This window comes from Condylostylus longicornis, unplaced genomic scaffold, assembly GCF_029603195.1.
Source record: "Condylostylus longicornis isolate FDR11 unplaced genomic scaffold, ASM2960319v2 ptg000292l, whole genome shotgun sequence".
Taxonomy (NCBI): Eukaryota; Metazoa; Arthropoda; class Insecta; order Diptera; family Dolichopodidae; genus Condylostylus; species Condylostylus longicornis.
In genome coordinates this window covers 6,949-32,338 of record NW_026578256.1, presented here as the reverse complement: position 1 = coordinate 32,338, position 25,390 = coordinate 6,949, and the positions used below count along the sequence as shown (strand labels likewise).

The following is a 25,390-nucleotide window of genomic DNA, read 5'->3' as shown; positions in this document are numbered from 1 at the left end:
GGGCCAATTGGAGCCACTCACCAACAAAGTTTGAAACACTATTTCAAAAAATAGATTATCTTCTGTTGCCAATTTCTTGTGAAATTTGGAGGAAGCGAATGTGTTTTAACAGAGACCATTTGAATGGCTTGTTTACAGTGCAATGCATCATATGTGGCTACAAAACAACCCCGTATGAGAAAATCGAAGTCTTTGGATTTTGGGGGACAAAACAACCACAACAGAATATGCCGTAGAAGAAAAATAGCTGAAACAGTTCTTGTACAAAAAAGTGACAGAGCAACTGTGCATAACACTCACTACTTGCGAAAAACCGCAGGAACAAAAACACGGCATCTCACCGTCAACATCTATTGCAGCTCCCGTAGAAACACTGGGAGGAAAAGAACGCATACGGATTTCGGGAAATTCCTGCATTCTTTCGCCCATCAACCGTCCAATTCGTAGCAAAACACCTGTGACCTCGATCACACTTAATAGCTTCTTCCAAAGAGACACCACCGCTTGGCTGGTTTTCCGGTGAAGAAGCACTTCGTTCCCTCCGGCATTGGAGGCTGAAGAGCATGAATGAAAACACAATTAAAGATCATAAAAGTCCTTTTTTGCTCACTTGATCAAGAGGAATGCACAACGATTTCATAGCACCAGTCAACGCAGGAGCACAACCCTCCTCCGTCGTTTCCTCTTGCTGAACCAAAGAGAGGCGGGTTGTTTCTTTTTTAATTTCTTCTTCCGTTGCTGGGTCTTCACACCAAGGTGCCAAAATGAGCTTTTTCTCATTCAAAATTGGCATCACTTCACTGAAGTCAGACACCTGATGAGGACAACAGACATGAATGTTTCCCCAATCAGAAGCAAATAGAGTTGGTTGCCTTCGCCCCTTTATTCCTATCCATATACTCTTATCCTTTATCTCATTACTTCATTCCTTACTTTAGTTATTGAACCATCAAGACTGTCCTTTGCCTTCTTAAACATTGCGTTGTGAATATCTTCAAGCATTGTGGGAACAACTGCAACTAATTCGCTCCATCGATGATCCGATTTGTCTCCATTATGGCGCTTCACTAAGCGAGCTGTTTCGCTCTTCATGTCACGTGGTCCAATTTCCATCCGAATACAGACGCCTTTCGTTTCCCAATCGTTATATTTCCACCCAGGAGTGTAATTATCTCGATCATCCACTTTAACCCGCACGCCGATTTCAGTCAGAGATTCAGCAATTTTGTTACATCGCTCGATCATTTCAATAGAACAGGCTTCTTTATACACAATTGGGACAATGACAACTTGCACTGGTGCACATCTCGGTGGCATCACCATTCCTTTATCATCCCCATGGATCATTACTGCAACACCGAGCTGAACAACAAACAAAAATATTTCGTGAAATGATTTGTTTGCAACTCAACTGATCGCGTTGATAATCCCCAAGATGTTTGATGCGCCAATTGTCGTTGACGGTCTTTGTCTGAATGATAGAAAAAAAGATAAACTCTGATCCACTGTCAATGAATATAAACTACTGCCAATGCGACATTGGAAGGTCGATGGAGAACCAGAAACGTCGACTCTTACCTTCAAATTCAATTCCAAACATTTTTGAAAAATTTTGTCCTAGGTGGTGAGATGTTGCTGCTTGTACACCTCTTCCATTTTCAGCAATAAGTGTTTCAACAGTTGTCGTCATTTTTCCTCCAGCAAATTTTTCTTTTTCACTTTTAATTCCCTTTACAACAGGAATTGCAAGGAGCTCTTCATAAACAGCAGCGTAGATGTCTAAAATCTGCATCACTGTTTTTTCGGCGTCTTCGTCTGTTGCGTGAGCGGTGTGTCCTTCTTGCCATAGGAATTCTCTGGTTCTAATAAACGGTGTTGGTTTGCTTGAATTCCCAGCGGACAACTTGACACCACTACAGCAACACAACAAAACGTCGACAGAGGAAGAAGAGAGTCAATTCCAACTAATCAAGCAGTCTGCTTATAGATTAAAGCGTTTCCATGTTAAAGCCCTTTTAGATTAAAGCGTTTCTAGATCAAACCGCGTCCTACTCGATGTTATTATCAAACGTACCTGATTGAGCTTTAATGGAAGATCTCGATGCGATCTGATCCATTTTGCAAACGATGGATACATAATTGTTTCGGATGTTGGACGAATTGCGATTGGCTCAGCGAGTTCGCTGTCACCATACTTTGTCACCCACGCCACCTCTGGGCTGAATCCTTCGACGTGATCTTTTTCAGCCTCCAATTTATTCTTTGACACAAACATTGGAAAATAGCAATTTTGAACGCCAAGTTTCTTAATTCGGATATTCATGAAATCTTGAATTGATTCCCACATAAAATACGACCAAGGGCTGAATCAGACACCATTTATAAAAAAGATAATTACAAACAATACTCACCGCAAAATATAACAACCAGAGATATCATAGTACTCGACCATATCACTTCGAGTGATGACTTGAGTGTACCATTCAGAGAACGCAGCCTCCTTTGTTGCAGTAATTCCAAGCTGTTCAGCCCCAATTACTGCGGCAGGAACAGCGTCCTTCACTTTTGTTTCTTTAGGAACGGCCGCTTTGCCGTCAACCACATCCGCTACAAGAATAACTTCAGTCATTCAAGCTCTCTTCTCCTATCACCTACTTTGGCTAAAATCAACCCATTTAACAACACGGTTGTAGGATTTGAAAAATTTTAGAAGATCCGCTAAACTGATTGCAAGTGTTGCTAAAAAATAAAATAATATAAAAAAAATCAATTCGGATAAGAAGAACGAACCTTGGTTGTGCAGCGGATGAACAAGCAAGTGCTCTGGAGAAGCCTTTAACGCTTCATCCAAAACAAAACTCAATGTTGTTTCTGAGAGAAGGAGGTCAAAATAAACTCAATGTTGCTTCTGAGAGAAGGAGGTAAACGTAGAAGCCAGACCCTTACTCCTTATCATTCATTACGGCGAGGGGTGTTACTGCGCCAGGCGTCACGCCTAGAAGCGTTTTCATCTGCTCCTCAGTGGCAAAACGAGGGGTAGGGGCAGAGAGCAAAGACGACAAGACTTTCAAATTAACTGCCGATTCCTACCGAACAAGATTCAGATAGAATGAGAATATTTGCAGCAACACAATTCCGCTCTTGTTGAACAAACATAATTCCGCTCGTACAGATGGGATCGAACTCAATGATGCTAACATTATTAAATTCCTCCTATTGGTAGCTGCGACCTTATCAACCAGCACCACTCCATTCTTACAGTTTTCGCAGAGACGACATAGAATCGCTTCTTCTTGTCACAGAGAAATAAGTTTTTCACTTGTTGATACGGCTTGCCCTCAAAGATCGAGTTCAAGTCATCAGCAGTTCGTGCTGGTTCATGACGGAATTCCTGTGAACAACATCGGATAAACTGGTCCAGGAGAACACACTCCAAGCAATTCTTACCACGAAAGGGATTTCCAATTCCGCGAGTTTCGTGAAAAGCGTCATTGCTTGGGGCAAGTTTTGGAGAAGCTTTCGTGTTTTTCCTTGTAACGATCGAACGGATTCAGGTACCAGGAAAGACATGCGGTCCAGGTGTTTGAGCTCAGACTCCCAACATATTCTGACGAGTGATGGCCGTTTGTATTGATTCTCTCTATGCTTTTGAGCTCAGGAAAGAGTTCATTGTGTCTCTGTAATACGGGTTCAAAACTATCGCTATCCATGGAACATTCTTGTCTGAGTCTCTCTCTCGCCTTTCTGCTTCTAGACTCTTTCCTCTTTAAGCGTTTTCTTTTCCTCACTGATTTCTTTCCAATTCTTTCGCTCCCATCCCGTTCCTCCAGCCTCAAGAATCTGCGAATGTGCAAGATGAACATGGTTATTTAAAACAAGCGATGGCCTTGATTGACGTACAGCTCCAAGACTTTTGAAACAGCTCAGCGCCCACCAACTGACGATTAGAAACGCGACGTGCAGTCCCGTGAAGACAGAGAGGAACACAATTTCCTCCGTTGTGGGTTTCCATCCCTTGCCGAATTCAATACCCCAACCAATCCACTACGAGGAACACAATGGTCGCTTTTTTCTTTTTGAGATGAAGATTTCAGTTACCGATATGATGAAGGCGAATATGACGGCTGTTCAAAAAGAAGGGTTGAAGAAGAGTGAAGGGGCATCTTTGATAGATTTAGAAGAAGGGTGGCAAATGGATAAAGGCTTAATGAATAGCATAATGGATGAAGGATACATGCGCAGTATCAACCACAGACGAGAAAGAGAGATGGCGACTTACAGTAGAGGAGGATTTTGTATCCTAGTGTGAGTCCAGATGTGCCTGAAGATTGTTGAGTTGGACAAAGAGTGGCAGTTGCGACTTGAGCCAACACGAAGCAGACTCAACATTCCTTTCATTATTCTGGAGTATTGCATACCGGCAGCCCATCCGGTTGCGCACGCCAGAAATCCAAGAAGTCCAAATAGTGCTTTCAAAATTCCCAAAATCAAAGCTGTCACCAACGCTAAATCTGGCCACGATGGTGACATTACAGCGCCGTAAATATCCCAAGCACCTTGAAAGCAGAGAGTGGGTTGAGGGGGCGTGATGCCTCAACAACAGAGAAGGAGATGCAGCCTTCAACACTATTACAGCTTCCAACAATAGTACCACATATCCGCGTCCTCAATGGTTTTACCCATTAAGTGCACATGAGCGTGTTCCACTTACCCCAACCTATGAGAAAGATTGAGAATAGGATTCCGAATAGTGCTAACGGAATACAACAACAGACAGCTCCGAAGCTTTTAGATCCCCCGAGCATCGTCTTAAGGGATTTGAAGAAATTTATAAAAAGAAGGACCACAAGATTGTGGATTCTCTCAGATAGATATTCCACAAGCGAGTTAAGGTAAGAAGATTGGCCAAGATTGTACACTTAGAAATACCTCACAGTAATGAGCAGCTGCATTCAGTATGAAGATTAATACACAATAATCAAGATTGGTATCATCTATGTTTGTAGTTATATGTGTTTTTAGTCTTGCTCCCAATTCGGATTCTAAGCTGCGTCTCTAGCCTTCGCTTTGAGAGGTTCGTTTGATTCCCGATCAAGAACTCGCTAAAGTCAAAAACAGGAGAAAGGACAAGTTGCCTTTTCCTCTAATAGTCTCTTCGGGTCTCCTCAATATCTTCAAGAGATCAGAAGCGGATGGCTCTGTTTTCGCACAGTGTAAGTCCATGCTCTAGCAATAAAAAGTCTGATTAAAATTTGAACATTGATCGCTACCATATCAAATTCTTCCCTTGTTGTCGAGTGATTCAAAGTCGCTTCTGCTAAAACCACTTGAATCCTTTTCTGGTCTTCTGCATGAAGAACGGAAACTCCTAAGCGCGATTTCAGAATCGCATACAAGGCTTTAAATGCCTCCCTTATCGCCACACATAACTCGACTGGATTATCATCTGAAAGACACGTTTCTTCCAAAAACACCATCATCTCTTCGTCAATATTGTAGCTGTACACCATCTCAACAAAATCACTTTTTGTCAACTGTAGATCATGTGGTGGTTGAGCGGCCTCCTCAGAAAACCATTCAGGGTCTGAAGGCGACTTGAAATACCTTGAATAAAGAAGTTCAAGAAAATGAGATTAGATTTCTAACGAGAGGTCTTCATTACTTGAGAAGCACGGATGTCAGAGAATGACGCTGATTTGACAATGATGTTGCACGCAGCATAAAATCAGAAACAAGCGCTAGGTCCCCCACAGCTAGTTGGTATTTTCCCGCTGCCCAAATATCAAACAAATCACTGAGAACAACCCCTTGAATTTGCTTCAAACCTTCCCTATCGGTTAAAAGCATAATGGTCTTCAAAACTGGATCGTCTCTATGGAGCTGTTCTAAAGAAAGTGGAGCATGCTCCTCCATGGTTTTTGTTAAAGTTTCGGTGAATGCACGGCTTGCCATTTTTACGCGACCTGATCTGAATTTGACACGCCTTTTTTCTTTTTTTTCCTTTAAGCGGATTCGGGACGTCCCGCCCGTAGTGGATAAATCCGCAAAATCTCCTTTCAGTTTTTGGCAAAATTCAGGAGACGATAAATCGATTTCTGTGGTTTTTTGTGACTCGCATGAACATCCACAAACATTTCCCATTTATTTCCGAAAATCTATTCCAGACTTCTGGCCTGGATGTTTCGTTACCGTTACAGCAGTTTTGTGTTAGTCTTGCACTTTTTCGTCAGGAAAGAGGGTAGCTGCTAGAACATATAGACATTCATGTGGAAATGGGGTTACTACGTTGAGGCTACGTTTGTTTCCTTCTTCGGATTCTTCGAGACGAAATTTTGGATACGCTAATTTTAGAACAGTTCGAAGCCCGGAGTGGTTCAGCGCCCTGGCGAGATAAGACGAAGTCGCGTCACAGCGCACAAAGGGGCACTTCCGACGACGTGCGTTATCAACACACCAGGATCCAAAACCTGAGAAAAAATTGAGGAATATATTTATAGAGTGAAGTAATTTAACGAAACCCGAAAATATAAAATATAAAAATTGGATCCCATCACTAGAGATCAAGGTTCTTCAGCGCAATGAATTGGAGCCCCAATCATAACAAGCAAATCTACACTAATCATTGAATTGTGGGGTACCCATCGCTTCTATAGGACGCTTAAAAAGCGTGATTATGAAGCCCGGGATTTCAGTAACTACTTACATGTTGCAATGTCACGAGCAGCAAAGCGAGAGTCTACTGCAATAGCCCCTATCTCAAATGTAGAATCAATTTCAGTTGGAGGGCTAGAAGCAGGCTTGGCACCACGAGCTTCGCTCCTCGTAGTAGAATTTGCACGAGCAAAGGCACTTGCTAAAAATACATCTGTGACTTTATTCGGTATATTTTCCTCAATAAATGAAAGAATTGGATCTTTGGAGGAAAAAGTAGAAGACGAACTTCTTTCATTCGTCAGATAACGACACAAACAGACACCAACTAGACGCTGGTCGGCTGAGCTGCTTCTTTTCTCAGTATCAATAGCAACAGAACAGGCTGATATGTGATCTTTGTATCTTTCTTTTAAAAAATCAGCCAATTCTTCAACCTTCACATTTGTCTTTAGAGCCCGTTGGAGAGATCCAATCAAAGGTTCTCGCTTTTGAAGCTGATCAGCCACATAAAGGCATGCCTCTTCAAATCGCTCACTTGGCATTTCGACTACTTTGACAATCGTTTCAACCTCGTCGGAAGTCGTAAGCCACAGAAGCGACTCCTCCTCATTTTTCTTTGATTGAGTTTGAGGTGGAAACACCATCCTTCTGGTGGTCCTTCTGAGGAATCAGTATGGAGCCGCTAAACAATGAGTGGGGAGTTCGCCTCCCAAAATTCTGTCGCCCTGACGGACGAGCAAGTCATCTCCAACTGAGACCCCCTTCACTCGCGCTTGGTATTTTGAAAAATGCTCACGGCTCGGCGCGTTTTCGTATGGGATGCACTTCAGCAATTGCTGCAGTTTTCGGTCCTAAAGAATCTTCAGGAATTAGACGAGAAGTCGATAAGGGAGGACTTCAGGTTGTCGTTCGTCCTTTGTTTGGAAGCAAGACGTTAGGAGAGCGCTATGCTGAGTCAATCCTTGGGGTGATTTTGTCGTCAGTTGTCGATCTCAGTCAGTTAATTCGGACAACTGTGACAGTCATCGTTCAACCGGAAGAAGATGATGGCGGACTTCTTAGCTGTTTCATCAACGCAGCGATGTGCGCCATTCTTGATGCTGCACTCCCTTGCAAGGCCACTTATCTATCAATCCCACTCATCCGTCGCCTTCACTCTCCTGAAAACGAAACTCATTACGTTCTTGACCCAATTTTTGAAGAAATCCACTCCGACGAATCCGGCTTAGATCAATCAACATACGTTTCCCTGACGCTGGATATTAATTCTGGCTCTCTGGCTCACATTACTCCCGAGCATTTTTCAGCTGTTCAAAGAGAGACTCCACTCCCTGGAACACACTTCGAGACCTCAGAGACCCCCGCAGCTCCAAAATCTTTGTGGGCGAAACAGTGGAGTGAAACTGTAGAGATGTTGAATGTGGGTGCTGGTTGTTGTAAAATTTTATCTGAGGTTGTGAGAAAAAGTTTTGAAGCGCGTCTTTCGAATGTGGTTGTTAAAACGATTCGTGCAAATAACGAAATGAAGGAATGAAACTTCTTAAAACGAACACCAATGAAATTTGGCACATCTGGATCGCTCGAAAAGAGGAATGCGCCGATTGCTGCAAACCAAGCGACTTCCTCGTTCTTTTCAGTTTCAACGACCTCAAAAAAAAGCAGAAATTCAGAAAGTTCTCTCTGATGTTCGTCAGTCGGATGAAGGGGGTCTCAAACGACTTTCAGAGAGAGTGACTTCATTGGCGCATAAAATGGAGCCAGGAGACATAAGCGCGGTGTTCAAAGCATTCAGTGATGTGAAGTGAGTTGCTATTAAAACCGCTCAATTATGTTTGTTTCTCAGATTAACAAATCGAAAGATGTTCGCCGCGCTGTTCTCGGTGACAAGCAAGAACCTGGATAGATTCTCCTCAGATGGTTCGTTCTTCTATCTCTCTTCATCAGAAATCACTGCTCATACTCACAACTGCTACAATTCTTGTCTTGCTATTCATTTGCTATTGATATTGCTGTTGATTTTCTGCCAACTGTCCGGTTGGTCCCCAATCGCTCTTCCCCTAAAGGCTACAACACGATTGTCAATCCGATTGTCCACCTTTGCTTGTTCAGGTCTAATCGCTATTCTTCGATCCAGCTTTCATTTAAAACTTCGTTCGGATGAAGTACTCATCCCTTTTGTTGATCATTTAGTGACTTTAATGAAAGCATCCGACAGTGAAGATCAACCAGTGCGTCTACCCTCACAGCTCAACACGCTTCATGGGCTGGACATATTTCGGAAACGCGACTCTTTGAGGATGCACCGAACGTGTCTGTTTCATGAGCAGTAATGGGTTCTTCAACCTTCGCCAGCATGTTGGTATTCTCATTGTCGACATGAACTCATCATGAATGGAATGCACTCTGGTGTTGTAGATAATCATTGCTGAAGACGGAAGCTTGTCCACTTTCACCGCATATCAATTAACAGAGGCTGTTCATATTTTGTCCAGATGTAAACTATATCATGCAGAGTGAGTCATGAAAACATGTTCCTATGAGTGAATGGATCTCAGATTCTGGAAACAAGCAACTGCGAGATCAACACTCGAAAATCTTTCCGTTCTGCCTCCGTCTTATCTTGTCATCGTGATTGAATCCTTCGCGCGTCTAAACATTCGAGTCCCCAGCATTCTCGGAAATGTTTGCTCTCTCCTTCTAAGATCAAAATTGGAGAACCCAGATCATGAATTCCTGACTGGGCCCGATGCGGTCACAACCACCTTGTTCGACTTGAGATTTGTAAGATGAGCATCTTCCAAATGAACACATCTTTTTTTTCGCTTTTAGAACGTGTTTGTTAATGCTGTGAAGGCATTCAATAAACTCGATTATTCCTCAGAAGTTTGGAAAGTCGAAGTGGAAAAGGTTTTCATGCATCATCTAGAATCCTTCAAGGTAATTTTGAATGTCCCAATGGAGAAAAAAGTTTTGGTTTCTGTTTTCAGAAGAAACCTGACGATGACATTCCCATCGAGTCGATCATTGATTATCTTTATTCGATGTATTGCGTCCGAACCGCTTCAAATCACAAAGTAAGACCTTTCCATCAACAACAATCCTTCATTAGAGAAACACTTCAGGGGCTCATAAGAAGCTTCGATTTCTTGAAGGAAAATCAGATTCCAAGAAGTGCAGCAAATTCGCTTTTATCGTTGTTGGATTTCTTAGACTGTTGCTATCCCAGTAGGCTTGGATTGAAGTCCCAACAAATGAACGATTTTGTTGGACGAGTTCTTGATCGGGAGTGACGCAATTCCTCTTTTGTTTTTTGTTTCAGACGTTTCGGTGCCCGTCAAATATCTTCAGCCCTCACTCGAGACGATCAAATCTTGGGAGAAACAGAAACAGCAACAATTGTTTTGGCGGTTTTGCACCCACGGAAAAGAGCTTGAAGAACTTCTGAAGGAATTAGTGATTGATATCGAACCCTTCGATTTTACAATTGGATTAAACTCCTACAGACTGAAGCACTACATTCCTAGACTTAACACATCACTGTAAGAAGATATTTATTCAATTATCATCATCACTGCAAGAAGACATTTATTCAATTATCATCATCACTGTAAGAAGATATTTATTCAATCATCATCATCACTGTAAGAAGATATTTATTCAATTATCATCATCATGTGTCGATGCAGAGTTGGACTCGCCCCTACAGATTTTTACGTCAATACTACACATCTGACGTTGACGACTCAATTGATCTTACGGATGGCAGAAGCAAAGGTAGAGATGAGATGTATATGTATGAATCATAAAACATGCTAAAAGAGTTCGACTTAATATCATCATTAGAATATTATCATCATTGGAATATTCCAACTTTCGACTTTTTAGGGAATTACGATTGTCCAAATTCCATTCTACCGCTGGAATGATATCAAAACAAGAGTAGATAAGAAACGATTTTTGGTCTCTACGTTGAAAGCCATTCAGGAGAAACAAAAAAGACAAGAATAAAATACTTTGATTCTTCCAAAACCAACGAAACATTGTTTCTCAAGTTTCAAAAACGAATCATCCACAATCCAAAAAATCTAGAACCAAACACTCTGGCTATTCCTATAAAAAAGTTGTGCTTGCCGAGGGTACTTGGTCTGAAGAAAAGAAGAGTGGGATATAAGAAGCACAAGCAGATAAGAAGCACAAGCAGATAAGAAGCACAAGCAGATAAGAAGCACAAGCAGATAAGAAGCACAAGCAGATAAGAAGCACAAGCAGAAAAGAAAAGCGGGATAATCGATTATTTTTGTAAATAAGAACGATCTACACTTTCAGGTTGAGAGTATCAGAAGTGGATAAGAGACTAGCTGTGGTACAAAATTTGACTTACTTTGAGTTTTTTGAAGTTTCTGCAATTGACGCTGCTTTCTTCTTTCTGCCGGAGTTCCTGAAATACCCGAATACCCGTAGGATCCTCTTTTTCATGAATCACGTGGACTTACATCAGATTTTCTCCTGTATTGCTCAGGAGTGCCGTAGAATTTTAACGCAGATAATTGCTGTAAAATGCGACTCTGTTCACTTGTACAAAGGGATGAAAAATGGGACAGCTCGATCTGAATTTCCAACTAAAAGAAAAACAAAGAATAAAACAAAGAATAAAGCACGATAGTCACTCTGTTTTTCAAGAGGATTTCTAGAAGTTGGACGCTCACCTCTCTAACTCGGTCACCTCGATCCGCATACGTCTTAGAAAAAGAAGGCTTAACGTAGTAAGCAAGTTGATGTTCGAGAGTCGCCCGCCCCACTGAATACTCATGAGTCCGAGAAAGAGAAAAGGGAGGGGACTAACAGAAATTCGAAAATGAGAAAATAGATATTAGCGTGAAAAACCGAGTGATGATGAGACATCCACGAAAACTTACATTCGAAGAACTTAATAAACTAGAGATGAGCGTGATGAAGAGAAGAATGACAATTGGAAAAAACTGGAGAAGACCGAGAGAGGGTCTTTCCCTGACAAGAAGAAAGGAATATATGAAAGAGAAGAAAGGTATGAAAATGTTAACTAGAAGAAAGGAACATATGAAAGAGAAGAAAGGTATGAAAATGTTAACTAGAAGAAAGGTATGAAAATGTTAACTAGAAGAAAGGAATATATGAAAGAGAAGAAAGGTATGAAAATGTTAACTAGAAGAAAGGAATATATGAAAGAGAAGAAAGGTATGAAAATGTTAACTAGAAGAAAGGAATATATGAAAGAGAAGAAAGGTATGAAAATGTTAACTAGAAGAAAGGAATTAATTAACCAGAAGACCGCTTACTCTTGATCCGACTGAGTGCGTCGTTGATGGGAAGGATAATTTCCCGTTCGATAAACTCGATGCTGCGCATAAGGACCTCTCACGAAATGAACCCCGAAAAAAGATTCGAATAACTCCTAAAAAGATAAGAAAACCTCCTTGAAATGACGATAATAACAAACACAGAAGAACTACATTATTTTGTCCAAGAGTTGGAGGCAAAGAGCACTACGCGCGAGGTTGATGTTTTCTGACCTCAGGCGACATAAAATGGGATTCGTAATTTTGGCGATACTGCTGAGGTGCGTTTTCTTCTGTTCCGTGCGTATCGTAATGACGACGGGCATCTGGGTCGGACAAACATTGATAAGCCCTCGATAACTCTTTGAAAGCAGCCTCAGCCGAAGGACACTTTGCTTTATCAGGGTGAAATTGAAGTGCCAACTGAAAAGAATGAAATCAAAATAAAACTTTAGAGACGCAAAACTGACTTTGCGATACGCCTTCTTGACTTCTTCAGATGAACAATTTTTGTCTACTTTTAGAATTTTGTAGTAATCCTTCGCTTGAAGGATTGCATGACATTTAGCCTCTTGTTCTGGATTATAATCTCCGGCGTTGCTATCAGTTCTGTTGTCATCGACAGAAGTTGATACCCCTCTCCTTTGTCGAGCGTGTTGTTGACTTGATGCTGTAGCTGAACAAAAATAATGTCTAAACATCAACAGATGAATTTTTTTAACTAACCTGATGCTTTAGGTTTTGGATTGTCTCCGTGGTTAATAATTTGATCAGCTGCAGCTATTCCCTTGAAGTTATCGGGAGAGAACATCCGCTTTGCCTTCATCGCCAACCGTGCTGCCTGCCAATAGAATGACAATAGAATGACAATAGAATGACGGAATAACGATGGTTATGGAACGATGGCAATGGAACGATGGCGGTAGAGAGATGACTCACCGTAGCCCAGTCCCCCTTTGTGGACGCTGCTTGAGCCTTTTCCAAACATCTCGATGCTTCAGGGTCGTTCATGATTAATGTTGTTTTTCCTCAAAAACACGATCACCGAACAAACTTAATCTAAAGCTGTGCAACCCATTCCATCAGCTCACTTGCGCAGATGTTCCTGCGCTATTATTATTTGCCTTGTCCTGGTCCGTCAGCTGGGACGCTTGTACAGGTACGAGTCAGATGATGATCGTCAAGCTGCTCTCCAGGAAGTAAACAGACTGAACGAGGATCGAAATTGGGACATTGGATCAAATGGGAAAGCGGACATCAGAATTGGGACAAGCTGATGGGCCAAACAAGAAACTCAAGGCAGTCGACTTTTCGGTATCGGGCGAGGCCACCGAGATCAAGAGAAAGAAAAAAGAGTTCAATTGGAGCAGCGCAACATTTGGACAATTTCTTCTTAAAATAGCTTATATTGGTTCACGCTATTCAGTGAGTCTCTTAGAATGCTAAAATCCTTTGGATGAAGAATCTAATTGATAGGGACTAGCGTGGCAACAACCATGTGCAGATGGAACAGTTCCAACTATAGAAGGAAAAATATTTGAAGCCCTGAAAAAAACTTGTTTAATTAAGGATAGAAAATCTTGGTAAGAACAGGTCTAGATGGTGGAGGTAGATGCATATCTATGCATAACAGAGACGCTCATGACTGTGTAGAGTATCAGTGTAGAGATGAACATCAGATGAACATCAGTAGAATAGTGATGCCTCAGAAGCGATTTTGCAAAACCGAGCAAGCTGGGGTCTAATAAACTACAGGACTATTCGGGTTCAACAAATTGATCCGAGATGTCAAACTAAAATCTGTTCTCATCGTTGCCTGGATGCTCATTAGTGATGATCCTTGTTTATTTTTTCAAGTCGTTTCTCGCGATGTGGACGAACCGATAAAGGAGTTCACGCTGCTGGTAATTACATCTGCGTTCAATTACGAGAGAAACCAAGAAGTGTGGCAAGCCATTCTAGTAAGTCATCGTTGTCCCTTTCATTGACACAAAGAGGAGATCTCGTCGATCTGCCAACCATCCATCACTATCAACTCGCTTTCTTCTTGCCAAGCATCTAGCGGCACTTGAGTTGACGCAACTGTTTCTGTTGGCCTATCAACTCGCTTTCGATCCATCACTATCAACTCGCTTTCCATCACTATTACTCTTTCTTGTAGGTGAGAGTTATGATTATACATCGATGATCAACTCAGTGCTTCCTAAAGATATTCGAATAGTTGATTGTCGTCGAGTCCCAGAACATTTCGATGCCAGGTATTCTCAGCAATAGTATTGGGACTAGACTGCGTTGCAATGCTCTTGAAACAAGCTAGAATTCCTCTCAGGTTCAATTGTCTTTACCGTGTCTATAAATATATTTTTCTCGGGGATGGTCTTCGTATAGATGAAATGATTTCAGCATCGCATCTATTTGTTGGCGAACACGATTTTCGTAACTTTTGCAAACTTGATGCTGATCGAGTGCGCCATTTCCGGTATGAGATGCTTCATAGTATCATTGTTTATCTTTTTCATATATTCGTTTATCTTTTTCATATTCGTTTATCTTTGTCATATTTCGTTTATCATGCTCTGTTTATCTTTCGTCTATCTTTATTTCTTGTAGAAGAAAGATCCTTTGGATCAACTTTGAGCAAGTGTCTTCGAGTCCATCAATATGGGAAATCGAAATCGCTGGCTTATCCTTCCTTTGGCATCAAGTATGAAGAGCGTCTAAATCTTTAATAATATCTTTGTCCCAATTGTGATCAGATTCGTTGCATGATGGCAGTATTGTTCTTAATTGGGCGTGGGTTAGAGAGTCAAGATGTTATTTCTAAAATGTTGGACGTGAATCGAACTCCCAAGAAACCAGTGTGAGTAACATGTCATTCACACTCTATATTATCATTCATATCTATATTATCATTCATAGATTATCTTTTTTTGCAGCTATGAACTCGCAGATGATGTTGGACTGATTTTATATGATTGTTTTTTCGAAGGTCTTCACTTTCATAAAACACCAGAACAAATCCATCATCTTCGATCATTCAAGGTGGGAACAATTTTCTATCAGAATTCGTTTTTGTTTTCTTCTTTTTCAGACTTTCTATCTACAACATCTTCAGTCAGCTGCAGTCTTCCGTTGTATGAGCATGGACAGCCCACTTGGTAATGCACGACAGTTCTCAATGTATATCCATCGATGTGCGTTTTATAGATATGTGCTCCAGTTGGCCCGTTCCACTGAAGTATACTCCGTTACTAGAACGTCCGACCGCGTTGTCTCTAGAAGAACGGAAGGAAAACATCGAGAGGAAGCGCCACATGGCCAACAATCAAGACGATTAGCGTTCCTGCTTCTCTTGTCCTCTTTTTTTCTGAGACAGTAAACAGTTCTTTTTATCATTTTTTGTTAAACTTCAATGAAAACAATTACAACAAAGAAAACAGTAAATGTAGATATAATTAAAGCAATGGAGGCGTTCCTTCCGAGGTGAGTTGTTGACATCATGAGTGACCTGATGGTAAAATGCGTGTGAATAGAACATCCCCTTCCGAATTGTTGACATAATCACTGACCTTTCGACATGAAAGAAAAACTTAATAAGTTATCATCACTGACTGATCACTATCAGGAATGAGAGAATACCGAAATCTTTTGAAGGGGCTCTCAATGCAGTTCATCAATGCCGAAGTAATGTCACCATGATGCTGGAGAGTAGGTTGAATCTATATATTCCAGATATCGTTATTATTTCTCCTGGTTATTATTTCTCCTGGTTATTATTTCTCCTCGTTATTATTTCTCCTCGTTATTATTTCTCCTCGTTATTATTTCTCCTCGTTATCCTCGTTATTATTTCTCCTCGTTATTGTTTCTCCTCGTTATTATTTCTCCTCGTTATTGTTTCTCCCAGAGGCTGGTAGTCCTCTCGCTGAAACATTGGAAACGCTTCAGCTGTGGCTTGGTTATGTTGTTCTGCTTGAAAACTATTTACCTTTTGACAAACAGCAGAAGAGTCTTGATATCTCTTTCCGGTGGAGCAGTGCATTGGATGCCAAAGTGAGATCCAATAGATCAAGAAATCGGATTTTTATTAACGTTTAAATTGCGCATCAAGAAATCTGAACGTTAAATTGCGCCTCAACTCAGTCGCCTCTGCTTCTCCCTGTTACAACATTGAGAGTCTTGTCTTCGTCTTGTTCTCGCAGGTTGTTCTTGAACTCAATTCAATTAGATTTGAGAAGTTGTGCATTCTCTTCAACATTGCGGCAATTTCTTCCTGTCTAGCTTACGCGTGTGATCGCAGCTCAGCAGATGGAACAAAGGAGGCGATCAAACACCTTCAGTTGGTGAGTTCATTTTCCAGCATGTGTGGACTGCGATAATCAAGCTCGTGTTTGAGTTCTCCGTTGCTGAGATCATTGATAATCAAGGGGATTACGGATCAAAGTCTTGTTTATTTTGCTCGTTTGAACTTTATCCTCTTTTGCCCTTCAGGCAGCTTCCATTTTTACTCTCATCAAGACAGAATCTTCGCGCCTAGGAATTGGAAAATCGTCTAGTGATCTTTCTGATCCCGGCCTATCACTATTTGCTGCGCTCTCCTGTGCTGAGGTATTCAATCTCTTTGATTGTCAGGAGTCCATTATTTTGTCATTTTAGGCTCAAATCTGTGTTTATGATAAAGCAGTCAGAGATAAATTAAACCGCTCTCTGCTGGTCTGTCGCGTCTTCTCTTGTATTGACTGATAGACTTGCCTTCACAGAGCAAACTGGCCAGTCAAGTCTCTGAGTACTACGCCTCTGCCGCAAGCAGTTGTCGTGCAATTCGGCACCCCCCAGCATCGCTGAGTGTTTGGTTGGAGTGAGTGAATCTGATGTCTTTAATGCTGTTATTTGAAATCTTAATGGACAGAGTTCAACGTGTGGCTTTTTGCTCTGCGGCTCATTATCAGAGAGCGTTGGCTGATCTAGTGGATGTCGAGAAACGATCAGAAGGGTATGGAGCGATTCTTTGCCGATTACGACAGTCACGCCAAATGTGCGACGAAGCGATTCACAAAGCAAATGCAAACGGATTAACGACCGAGTTGAAAACGCTGAGCAATGCGATCGGAACAGCGCTCGAAAGACTTGAAAGGGACAACAGAATGGTTTATTTGGAGGTGCGTATCGTGCAATACTGTCCACGTCTTATGTGGGAGAAACGTTAAACACGCTGTTTTGAAATCATTCATTCTTCCTCGTTCCGTGATCTCTTGTCTTGTTCCGTGATCTCTCGTCTTGTTTCGTGATCTCTCGTCTTGTTCCGTGATCGCTTGTCTTGTTCCGTGATCTCTTGTGTTGTTCCGTGATCGCTTGTCTTGTGATCTCTTGTGTTGTTCCGTGATCGCTTGTCTTGTTCCGTGATCGCTTGTCTTGTTCCGTGATCGCTTGTCTTGTTCCGTGATCGCTTGTCTTGTTCCGTGATCGCTTGTCTTGTTCCGTGATCGCTTGTCTTGTTCCGTGATCTCTTGTCTTGTGATCTCTTGTCTTGTGATCTCTTGTCTTGTGATCTCTTGTCTTGTGATCTCTTGTCTTGTGATCTCTTGTCTTGTGATCTCTTGTCTTGTGATCTCTTGTCTTGTGATCTCTTGTCTTGTGATCTCTTGTCTTGTTCCGTGATCGCTTGTCTTGTTCCGTAATCGCTTGTCTTGTGATCTCTTGTCTTGTGATCTCTTGTCTTGTTCCGTGATCGCTTCTCTTGTTCCGTGATCGCTTGTCTTGTTCCGTGATCGCTTGTCTTGTTCCGTGATCGCTTGTCTTGTGATCTCTTGTCTTGTTCCGTGATCGGTCGGAATTTCACACTCATTGTGTTTCTCTTCCATTCAGGTGATTCCTTCGTTTTCTTCCTTACCGCCACTAGAATCTATCATCGCAATCAAACTCGACGAGTCCATCTCTATTGGAAGCCTTTGCTCTGAAGTGCCTGCAGAAACAACGGAAGCATTGGAATTGATCGTCCCGATGAAAGTGAAAGAAGCGCTTGCTGCTTTCGACTCTAGGTGTGAAAATGTCCTTCACTCAAAAAGATCGGGGCTGTGGCTGTGAATCGTGACCTTCTCTCTAAGATTTCCATCTCTCTAAGATTTCGATCTTTTTGTGTTGCAGAATTGTGGCAGTCAAGAGCGAAACAGAAGATTTGATTTCAGAACTGGAAAGGGACATTCGAACTTTTTCATCAGGTCATTTCTTGCCTGAAATTTTCGTTGATAAGATTCCCGATCTGCTGTGGGAAGAGGTTGAAGCGGCTCAGGTACGTTCTAATTGGGACACGCCTTGTCGGATCCCTAGTTCAGGGGGAGGGAGGACCCCATTCGACCTTTGCGTCCGTTAATTCGATTGAGGATGCAGCTGAGAGCGCAAGGCGTCACTTGGAGTCGCTTGAACGTCGATTGATCGAGGGTCAACCGGTGAGACAGTTGATAAGAGATTTGATGGTCGACAATGAATGCAGCAGGCGCTCTACGATCCAATTTGGGACAGAGGACGGTCCGCAATGGGATACTTGCAGACTGTAGCGAAATACAAAGAAAAACTTGACGTAAGTGTGAAAACTCTTTTTGATGATTATGATGATGATGATAATGATGATGATGATGATGATAATGATGATGATGATAATCATGATGATGATGATGACGATAATCATGATGATGATAATGAGGATGATGATAATAATGATGATGATGATAATAATGATGATGTTGATGTTTTGTTGCAGCTCGCAATCCAAGCAAATCGCGTTGTTAGAGACACAACAGAATCTGGAATGTCCCCAACAATCTCTTCTTATGAAAAAACGGGAAGAAATTGAAACTCATTTGCGAATTATTGAAGAAACAAGTCCTTCAAATCGAGCGAAGGAAGAAGTGATTTGAAACGATACGCGTCTTTGGAAAATCATTTTTATTCCCTTCAGCTTGTGGCATCATTCGGCGTGTTATCTTCATCCTTGGAATCAGTCAAAGTGGAAGTTGAACAATTTGACACAAACATCAGAACTCGCAGGAGTGGCTTGGTTGCTGCATTAAATAGAGTGAGCAGATCAATCTTCTCATTACTGATACATGCCATCATTCCTTCTTTCTCTTCTTTAATTGAAATTAATGTGTTCCTTTCATTAGCCGTTGACTGGAGATTCTGTTGAGTCGTTAGTTAATGCAGAAGTAGATTCTTGCCAAAGCTCTATTCGTTCCCTCACAATTAGTCGCAATCAATGTCGACTCCTGTTTGATGACTTCAAAAGAGAAATGGAAAATCGCAACGTTCTCTTTTCGAATAAACTTCAATTACTGAAAGTGAGAGTTTGCTGTGATATTTAAAAAAATAGTTCTCTTTCCCTTCACACATTCGCATTCGCCAGATTAAATATATTCAGTTATTGCTTGCATCTTATTGTTTTTATTTTTCGAATCAGTCTCTTCAATCAGCGTCGCAAAACTGTCACTCAAGCGCGATTGGATCTTCAAGATGGATTTAACTTCTTCACCCGTCTATCGCATCTTATTCAAACTCTTTCTCAAGAAGTAAAACAACAATACACTCTGGTTTCTTTTATTGTCCTTTATTATCATTCTTATTGTCCTTTATTATCATTCTTATTGTCCTTTATTATCATTCTTATTGTCCTTTATTATCATTCTTATTGTCCTTTATTATCATTCTTATTGTCCTTTATTATCATTCTTATTGTCCTTTATTATCATTCTTATTGTCCTTTATTATCACTCTTATTGTCTTTTCGTTTTCTGCAGGTTGATGACTTTTTGTTGCCTCGTCAACGAGTCCCTTCCCGCAGTCCAAGCGACTGCCCCACGACACACCGAGTCGTCCCTCATGTTTCCTCCTCGTACAGCTTCACGTCCACCTCTGTCCCATATTCTTCCCAACCCTACGCACCTGTGCGACCCGTCCACTCAAAAACTGACTCATATGGAGTCTTTCGAGATCGGATTCCTCCACCCATTTCCATTCCTGTTACTCGTCAAAACAACGCTACGGTCCCTCGCTATCCTGAAGTTAGTCGATTATCTACAAACTCAACGCTCGATCTTGGACGATCCAATCAGTTGCACGGGCATGTCTCATATCCTTGTCCGTTGAATTATTCCACACAATGATTTGAATCAGTTTTTCATATTTCTTTTGTAACTTTAACATTTTCATGGAATCAAATTACCAGTTCATTTTCATTGAAGCAGCAAAATCGGCTCATCGTTAACTTGATGGTAAAACGGATTCTGAAAAATTCTGAATTAATGACTCAATACAAGGGGGTGACCCAAGTCGCAAAAATGGCCAGCCAACTTGTCTGTAATACACGAGCGCTCTCATTGGGAGGGATTGCACTAGTTGGCCTGTTGTGTTTGCATCCCATTTGAAAATCGAAGCAGAAATCAGAATTATACACAATTTAGTGATGAGTGAGTTTCTCGCTTAGGGAGCTTCAAATTTCTGGTTTGAGAACTACGAGCTAATCACTGGGCACCCCATGAGATCGCTGTCTCCAATGATTGATCTGTTGTTGAAGGTACCCCATCTCTGAACGCGTCGAAGTCTCCGATAAAGCACATTGCAGAACATTGTGTTACCCGGTCAAGTGAGATCTAACTTCTCGCGCACTTTGGTTGTCGGGCTTGACCACCAAAGTGCCTTTCTAATGTTTTCCTATTTTTGACGACGCGGTTAACGGGAGAAGAGAGATTTTCTGGAGCAGCCATCAATCCAAAAGTGATCACTCCGCAACGTCTGTTTCCGATATAATTTGTCAGTTTTGATTGATTTCATCGATTGACTGGCTGTTCTCACTTGAGCCCACAATACAAGAACACCCACACTCACCCCCCTCTGCCAGAGCTGTCTGAAGCGCGAACTAAAAATGGCCTCGTTCTGAAGTATTTCCATTGCGCAATTCCAGAGCTCTCAGATCATACAGTGCTTGTATTTCCGGGCCCCACATGCACATATCTGTGTGCCTCAGAGCGAAATGTCACTGCAAAAGAGTGCTAGGCTGATTTTAGGTGTAAGATTGAAAAAAAATGAGTCCCTCTGATTATCCCTCGTACAGAATCCCAATAATCGACCTTTTCTGCTTCATCGCCGATCAATCACAAATGTCTCGAATTTATCATCCTGGTTATCCTCCACGACTGGAGAGGAAGGAAAAACAGCATCCTCCTTTCGCACAGCCGTCACCCACCCAGGGTTTGTCGTCGTTCCACAACAATCAGCGTTTGTGATTGAACGATTGGGAAAGTTCACGTAAGATTTCAGAATGTTCAAGAATTTAAAGAATTTTGTTGACATGCATCTGGATTCGTCGGCTTCACCCCTTCGCTGTGTTCCGTAGTCACGTTTTGACGCCCGGATTCCACTTTCTTCTCCCTTTCATTGACCGCGTGGCTTACGTTCACTCACTTAAAGAAGAAGCAATAAATGTGACCAATCAATCCGCTATCACCAGGGACAATGTAGGACTACAACAGCAAACATTACGATGCAATAGTTAGTGTTAGGAGGATCTTCTCTAGTGAAAGTATCCTTATAGCGTTAAATAGCACGAATTCTCGTTCCATGAGCTTATTCATGGTATTCAGCCACTCAATCCTAGTTGTTATTATTGTATCTGTTAGGTAACGATTCAATTAGACGGCGTTTTATACATCAAAGTGGAAAACCCTTATGATGTAAGTGAATCACGTTGTCCGACCAACAATTCATCCTCATCCACTCAGGCGTCCTACGGTGTTGAAAATCCAATCTACGCAGTGACTCAACTTGCGCAGACAACAATGAGAAGTGAACTTGGACAATTGACTTTGGATGAAACTTTCTTAGAGAGAGAAACTTTAAATCAAGCAATTTCGGTTGTAAGGACATCAATTTCCTTCAGTGGTGTCTTCCCTTCATGAGTGGGGATTCCTTATTGACTCCTTCTTCTCACCTTTTTTGCTTATTGCCTCCCTCCCTCTCACTTTGCCTTCTCTTCCCTCTCACCTTTTTGTTTTCCTAGGCGTTGAATACAGCTGCTTCGTCTTGGGGAATTCGATGTATGCGGTAAGAATAAGACGCAAATATGATGAAGGGGCAATAGAGTGGCACTCGCTGGATGAGAGTATTCATATGATGTGTTTCTTATAGGTACGAAATTAAAGATATTATTGTTCCTGGTAACATACGGAACGCAATGGAACGACAAGCTGAAGCTGAACGGCGGAAAAGAGCTGAGATTCTCCAAGCTGAAGGAGAAAAGCAAAAATTAATCGAACTCGCTGAAGTGAGACGCATGAGACTTTGTGCATTTTCGCGACGGTTATCGTTCTCAGGGTGAATCGGAAGCGATTGTGAGAAGAGCAGAAGCAACAGCTAGAGGTGAATAAATAATAGATTCGATGATGATGATTGTGATGATGATGATTGTGATGATGATTGTGATGATGATGATTGTGATGATGATGATTGTGATGATGATGATTGTGATGATGATGATTGTGATGATGATGATTGTGATGATGATGATTGTGATGATGATGATTGTGATGATGATGATTGTGATGATGATGATTGTGATGATGATGATTGTGATGATGATGATTGTGATGATGATGATTGTGATGATGATGATTGTGATGATGATGATTGTGATGATGATGATTGTGATGATGATGATTGTGATGATGATGATTGTGATGATGATGATTGTGATGATGATGATTGTGATGATTGTGATGATGAATCTCAGGCTTGAAATTAGTGTCGGAAGCGATAGAACAAAAATCTGGAAAGAGTGCTGTTGCAATGCAATTAGCAGAGCAAGTAAGGATTGACAGCAATGTGATCTGGTTATTAATTGAGTGACGTGCTCATCTTGCGATTTGCTATTTTCATAATATTTTTATTATACATTGTCTGCCTGTTAATTCAGTACGTTGAAGCTTTTGGAAGAATCGCTAAAGAAGGAAATACAATTTTAATTCCAGCGAATCCAAGCGATGCGTCTGGGATGGTCGCTCAAGCTTTAGCTGTCTACAAAAATGTTAGCAAGAGTGGTAAGAATAGTTGAAATGCTGGGACTCTGACTCAAAACATAGTTGCGAGTGTCCTGGAGAATTTGAATAAATATTAACTCTCATGGCTGAGTCTCTAAGAGTACTATAGAGGGTGAAAGTCCTACGTCAAATCTTGTCGCCCTCTCTTCAGTTGATGCAAATATGGCAAGCAGCCCGGTTAAACAAGAGTTGACCCAAACCTGACATTTTACATAGACATGTTTTTGAGTTGCCTGGTATTGGAGTGTGTTGAACTCGTTTGCTGTGACAGGACCGTACACTTGGAACACAGTCAGTTATCCATTGCATCATAGAACAAAATGTTTGGATTATTTGGTGGAGAAAAAAAGAAAAAGGCATCAGCAGACGCCCAACCAACAACAACCTCCGTTGAAGGAGGCTCAGAAAAACAGGTTGATGCTGACGTAAGGCAGAGATATGGCTTCTATCATGGACGCCATTGCAGGTCCTGGAGAAGAGAAACCCAGGGAATGTCTTAATGGTCTCGAATAAAAGACATCGTAGCTTCTATGAGCGAGCAGGTTTGTAACATTGCGCTCAATTTTGGGGATGAAGGCTTTCCTTTGCAGCCCGCGAGCTCTTTGCATCGGAGCATGACACTGTTGTCATCTCTGCTTTGGGACATGCCGCTCAACTTGGAGTGACTGTAGCTCTTTCCTTGCAGGAGAAAAACGTATCAACTGTCATGAAGGTGTGTTCTACGAATAGTTGTGTAGTGATGCAGTGTCGTAGTGGTTGGTGTGTCCGTGTCGTAGTGGTTGATGTGTCATTCATTTTATATTATGAATTTCAGATTGAAACAAAGCACGTTTCCACGTCTCGTCGAAATTCGGGTTCAGTCCATTCGTCTGGTGTTACAATCACTTTGTTAAAGCATCCATCCTTTTCTGGGATGAGAACTGTTCCTAGCCACGTCTTCTTTTGTCCATCGACAACTGAATCATTGGCGTATCATCCCTCGCCAGATCTGCCATTTGCAGCAATTAATCTCGGCAAGTATCCAATCGATTGTCGTGTCCCTTTCCCAATGCCTTGATTGTCGTGTCGCTGTCCCAATTGCAGGATCTTCCGGGAAGTTGTTCAACTCTACTTACGGCGAGGCTTTGAAATCCGTTTTGTCAAAAGCAGGTCATGAAACCGCTTCTATTGGAGTCCATCCAGTACGTCTTTTTAGATTGAGATATTGGAAATAAAATCTATTGGAAATAAAATCTATCTGGGAGTGGAATGTATTTGGGAGTGGAATGTATTTGGATCCCACGCAAACGTGGATCCATCCCCGTAGACCACTCGTTCTTTTGTTTGCAGGATTTATTCAACGAAGCTCTCAAGACAAACCAGGATGTCGCCAACTTATCGGAAATTAAGTTTCTTGGTGTGTTAGCTGGAAGTCCCAATTCAAATCCGTAGGAAATTCAATTCTTCCATCAACTTCATATCTTTTTACATTCCAGAAATTTAAGAGCTACTTTTGTCCGTATTGCTCCTAACGTCACTAAGACGGACATGACTGGAACAGTTTTCGTACGCCGTAGAAATTATCTTTGTGTGTTTGACACCATGATGATTTTTAGATTGAAGTGTTCGAAGAAGGAAAGTCCCCCCATAAAAAGTAAGACGAGAGTTTCACGTTTGAGTTCAATAATCATCATTGATGGCTTGATTCACAATTATCGTCTTGTCCCACCTTATCGTCCCGTCCCATCTTGTCCCACCGATATGAAGGACGGCGAGATCGTCAAGATCCAACCAGATGACGTTGATTTTCTTTCAATGACTCTTCAGTTATCTTTTAATGAGAGTCTGTTTGTTGCTATTCTGCAACATGACTGCAACGCTTCTCACGAAGATGTTGCGTCTTTTCATTGTCTTTCTCTTCATTTCCTGAATCCAATTTCTGTATCCATTTCCTAAAATGCTTCTCACAAAGACTTCATGATATCTTCAAGTATATGTCTCTCTTTCATCTCTGTTTTTTTGTTTCTTTCAGTCAAGAGAATGTTGCTTTTGTTCAAGTGATGTTCCCCGTTGGATCCGCGTATTCAACTGCTGAAGAATATTTATCTGCTGTTAAAGCCACAGGGGCCAATTTGATGACAGCTTTGTGTGATTATAATGGGTATTCGAGACGTCATACTGGACCACCACATCTTCGACGGTGAGAAATTCAAGACCGTCTTAAGATTGATGTTCATTTCTGTTTCTAGGATTGCCGTCGTTAGGTAAATGGGAATGACTGATGATGCTGATCCCATACATAAATATATCCCCCATCATGCAAACACAATCACTCATCACCATCATTCATCATCATGT

General features: G+C 41.5%; 4 protein-coding genes across 4 annotated transcripts; 2 read left to right on the top strand and 2 right to left on the bottom strand.

Annotated features, from left to right (window-relative positions):
* Nucleotides 1-473: 473 nt before the first annotated feature.
* On the bottom strand, nt 474-2,956 carry LOC129616798 (uncharacterized). Its single transcript, XM_055532370.1, is given in 11 exon segments — nt 474-554; nt 611-814; nt 934-1,362; nt 1,413-1,471; nt 1,579-1,879; nt 1,881-1,913; nt 2,075-2,363; nt 2,412-2,619; nt 2,656-2,739; nt 2,791-2,871; nt 2,947-2,956. Coding segments are annotated over 11 exon segments (1,779 nt in total).
* An 8,170-nt stretch (nt 2,957-11,126) lies between these two features.
* On the bottom strand, nt 11,127-12,980 carry LOC129616796 (dnaJ homolog subfamily B member 1-like). Its single transcript, XM_055532369.1, has 5 exons — nt 12,909-12,980; nt 12,696-12,810; nt 12,440-12,645; nt 12,204-12,392; nt 11,127-11,273 (listed from the first exon to the last, which is right to left on the bottom strand). The coding sequence occupies exons 1-5, from the start codon at nt 12,978-12,980 to the stop codon at nt 11,127-11,129; spliced, it is 729 nt and encodes a 242-aa protein (XP_055388344.1).
* A 1,382-nt stretch (nt 12,981-14,362) lies between these two features.
* Nucleotides 14,363-18,819, top strand: LOC129616795 (uncharacterized). Its single transcript, XM_055532368.1, has 7 exons — nt 14,363-14,448; nt 14,580-14,673; nt 14,726-14,829; nt 14,906-15,011; nt 15,061-15,308; nt 18,114-18,258; nt 18,727-18,819. The coding sequence occupies exons 1-7, from the start codon at nt 14,363-14,365 to the stop codon at nt 18,817-18,819; spliced, it is 876 nt and encodes a 291-aa protein (XP_055388343.1).
* Nucleotides 18,820-20,991: 2,172 nt separating this feature from the next.
* On the top strand, nt 20,992-23,067 carry LOC129616794 (stomatin-like protein 2, mitochondrial). The gene is given in 10 exon segments (XM_055532367.1): nt 20,992-21,027; nt 21,073-21,266; nt 21,355-21,475; nt 21,638-21,691; nt 21,740-21,874; nt 22,018-22,061; nt 22,146-22,319; nt 22,321-22,376; nt 22,747-22,820; nt 22,930-23,067. Coding segments are annotated over 10 exon segments (1,026 nt in total).
* Nucleotides 23,068-25,390: the final 2,323 nt, after the last annotated feature.

Coding starts and splice junctions, on each gene's coding strand:
- LOC129616796 (XM_055532369.1), bottom strand. CDS start 12,980: ATGAACGACCCTGAAGCATCGAGATGTTTGGAAAAGGCTCAAGCAGCG. Junction 12,811..12,908: donor CAAAGGGGGACTGGGCTACG/GTGAGTCATCTC, acceptor TTCTATTGGCAG/GCAGCACGGTTGGCGATGAA. Junction 12,393..12,439: donor TCAAGAAGGCGTATCGCAAA/GTCAGTTTTGCG, acceptor CATTCTTTTCAG/TTGGCACTTCAATTTCACCC.
- LOC129616795 (XM_055532368.1), top strand. CDS start 14,363: ATGATTTCAGCATCGCATCTATTTGTTGGCGAACACGATTTTCGTAAC. Junction 14,830..14,905: donor CGAACTCCCAAGAAACCAGT/GTGAGTAACATG, acceptor CTTTTTTTGCAG/CTATGAACTCGCAGATGATG. Junction 18,259..18,726: donor AAGAGGTTGAAGCGGCTCAG/GTACGTTCTAAT, acceptor GTTTTGTTGCAG/CTCGCAATCCAAGCAAATCG.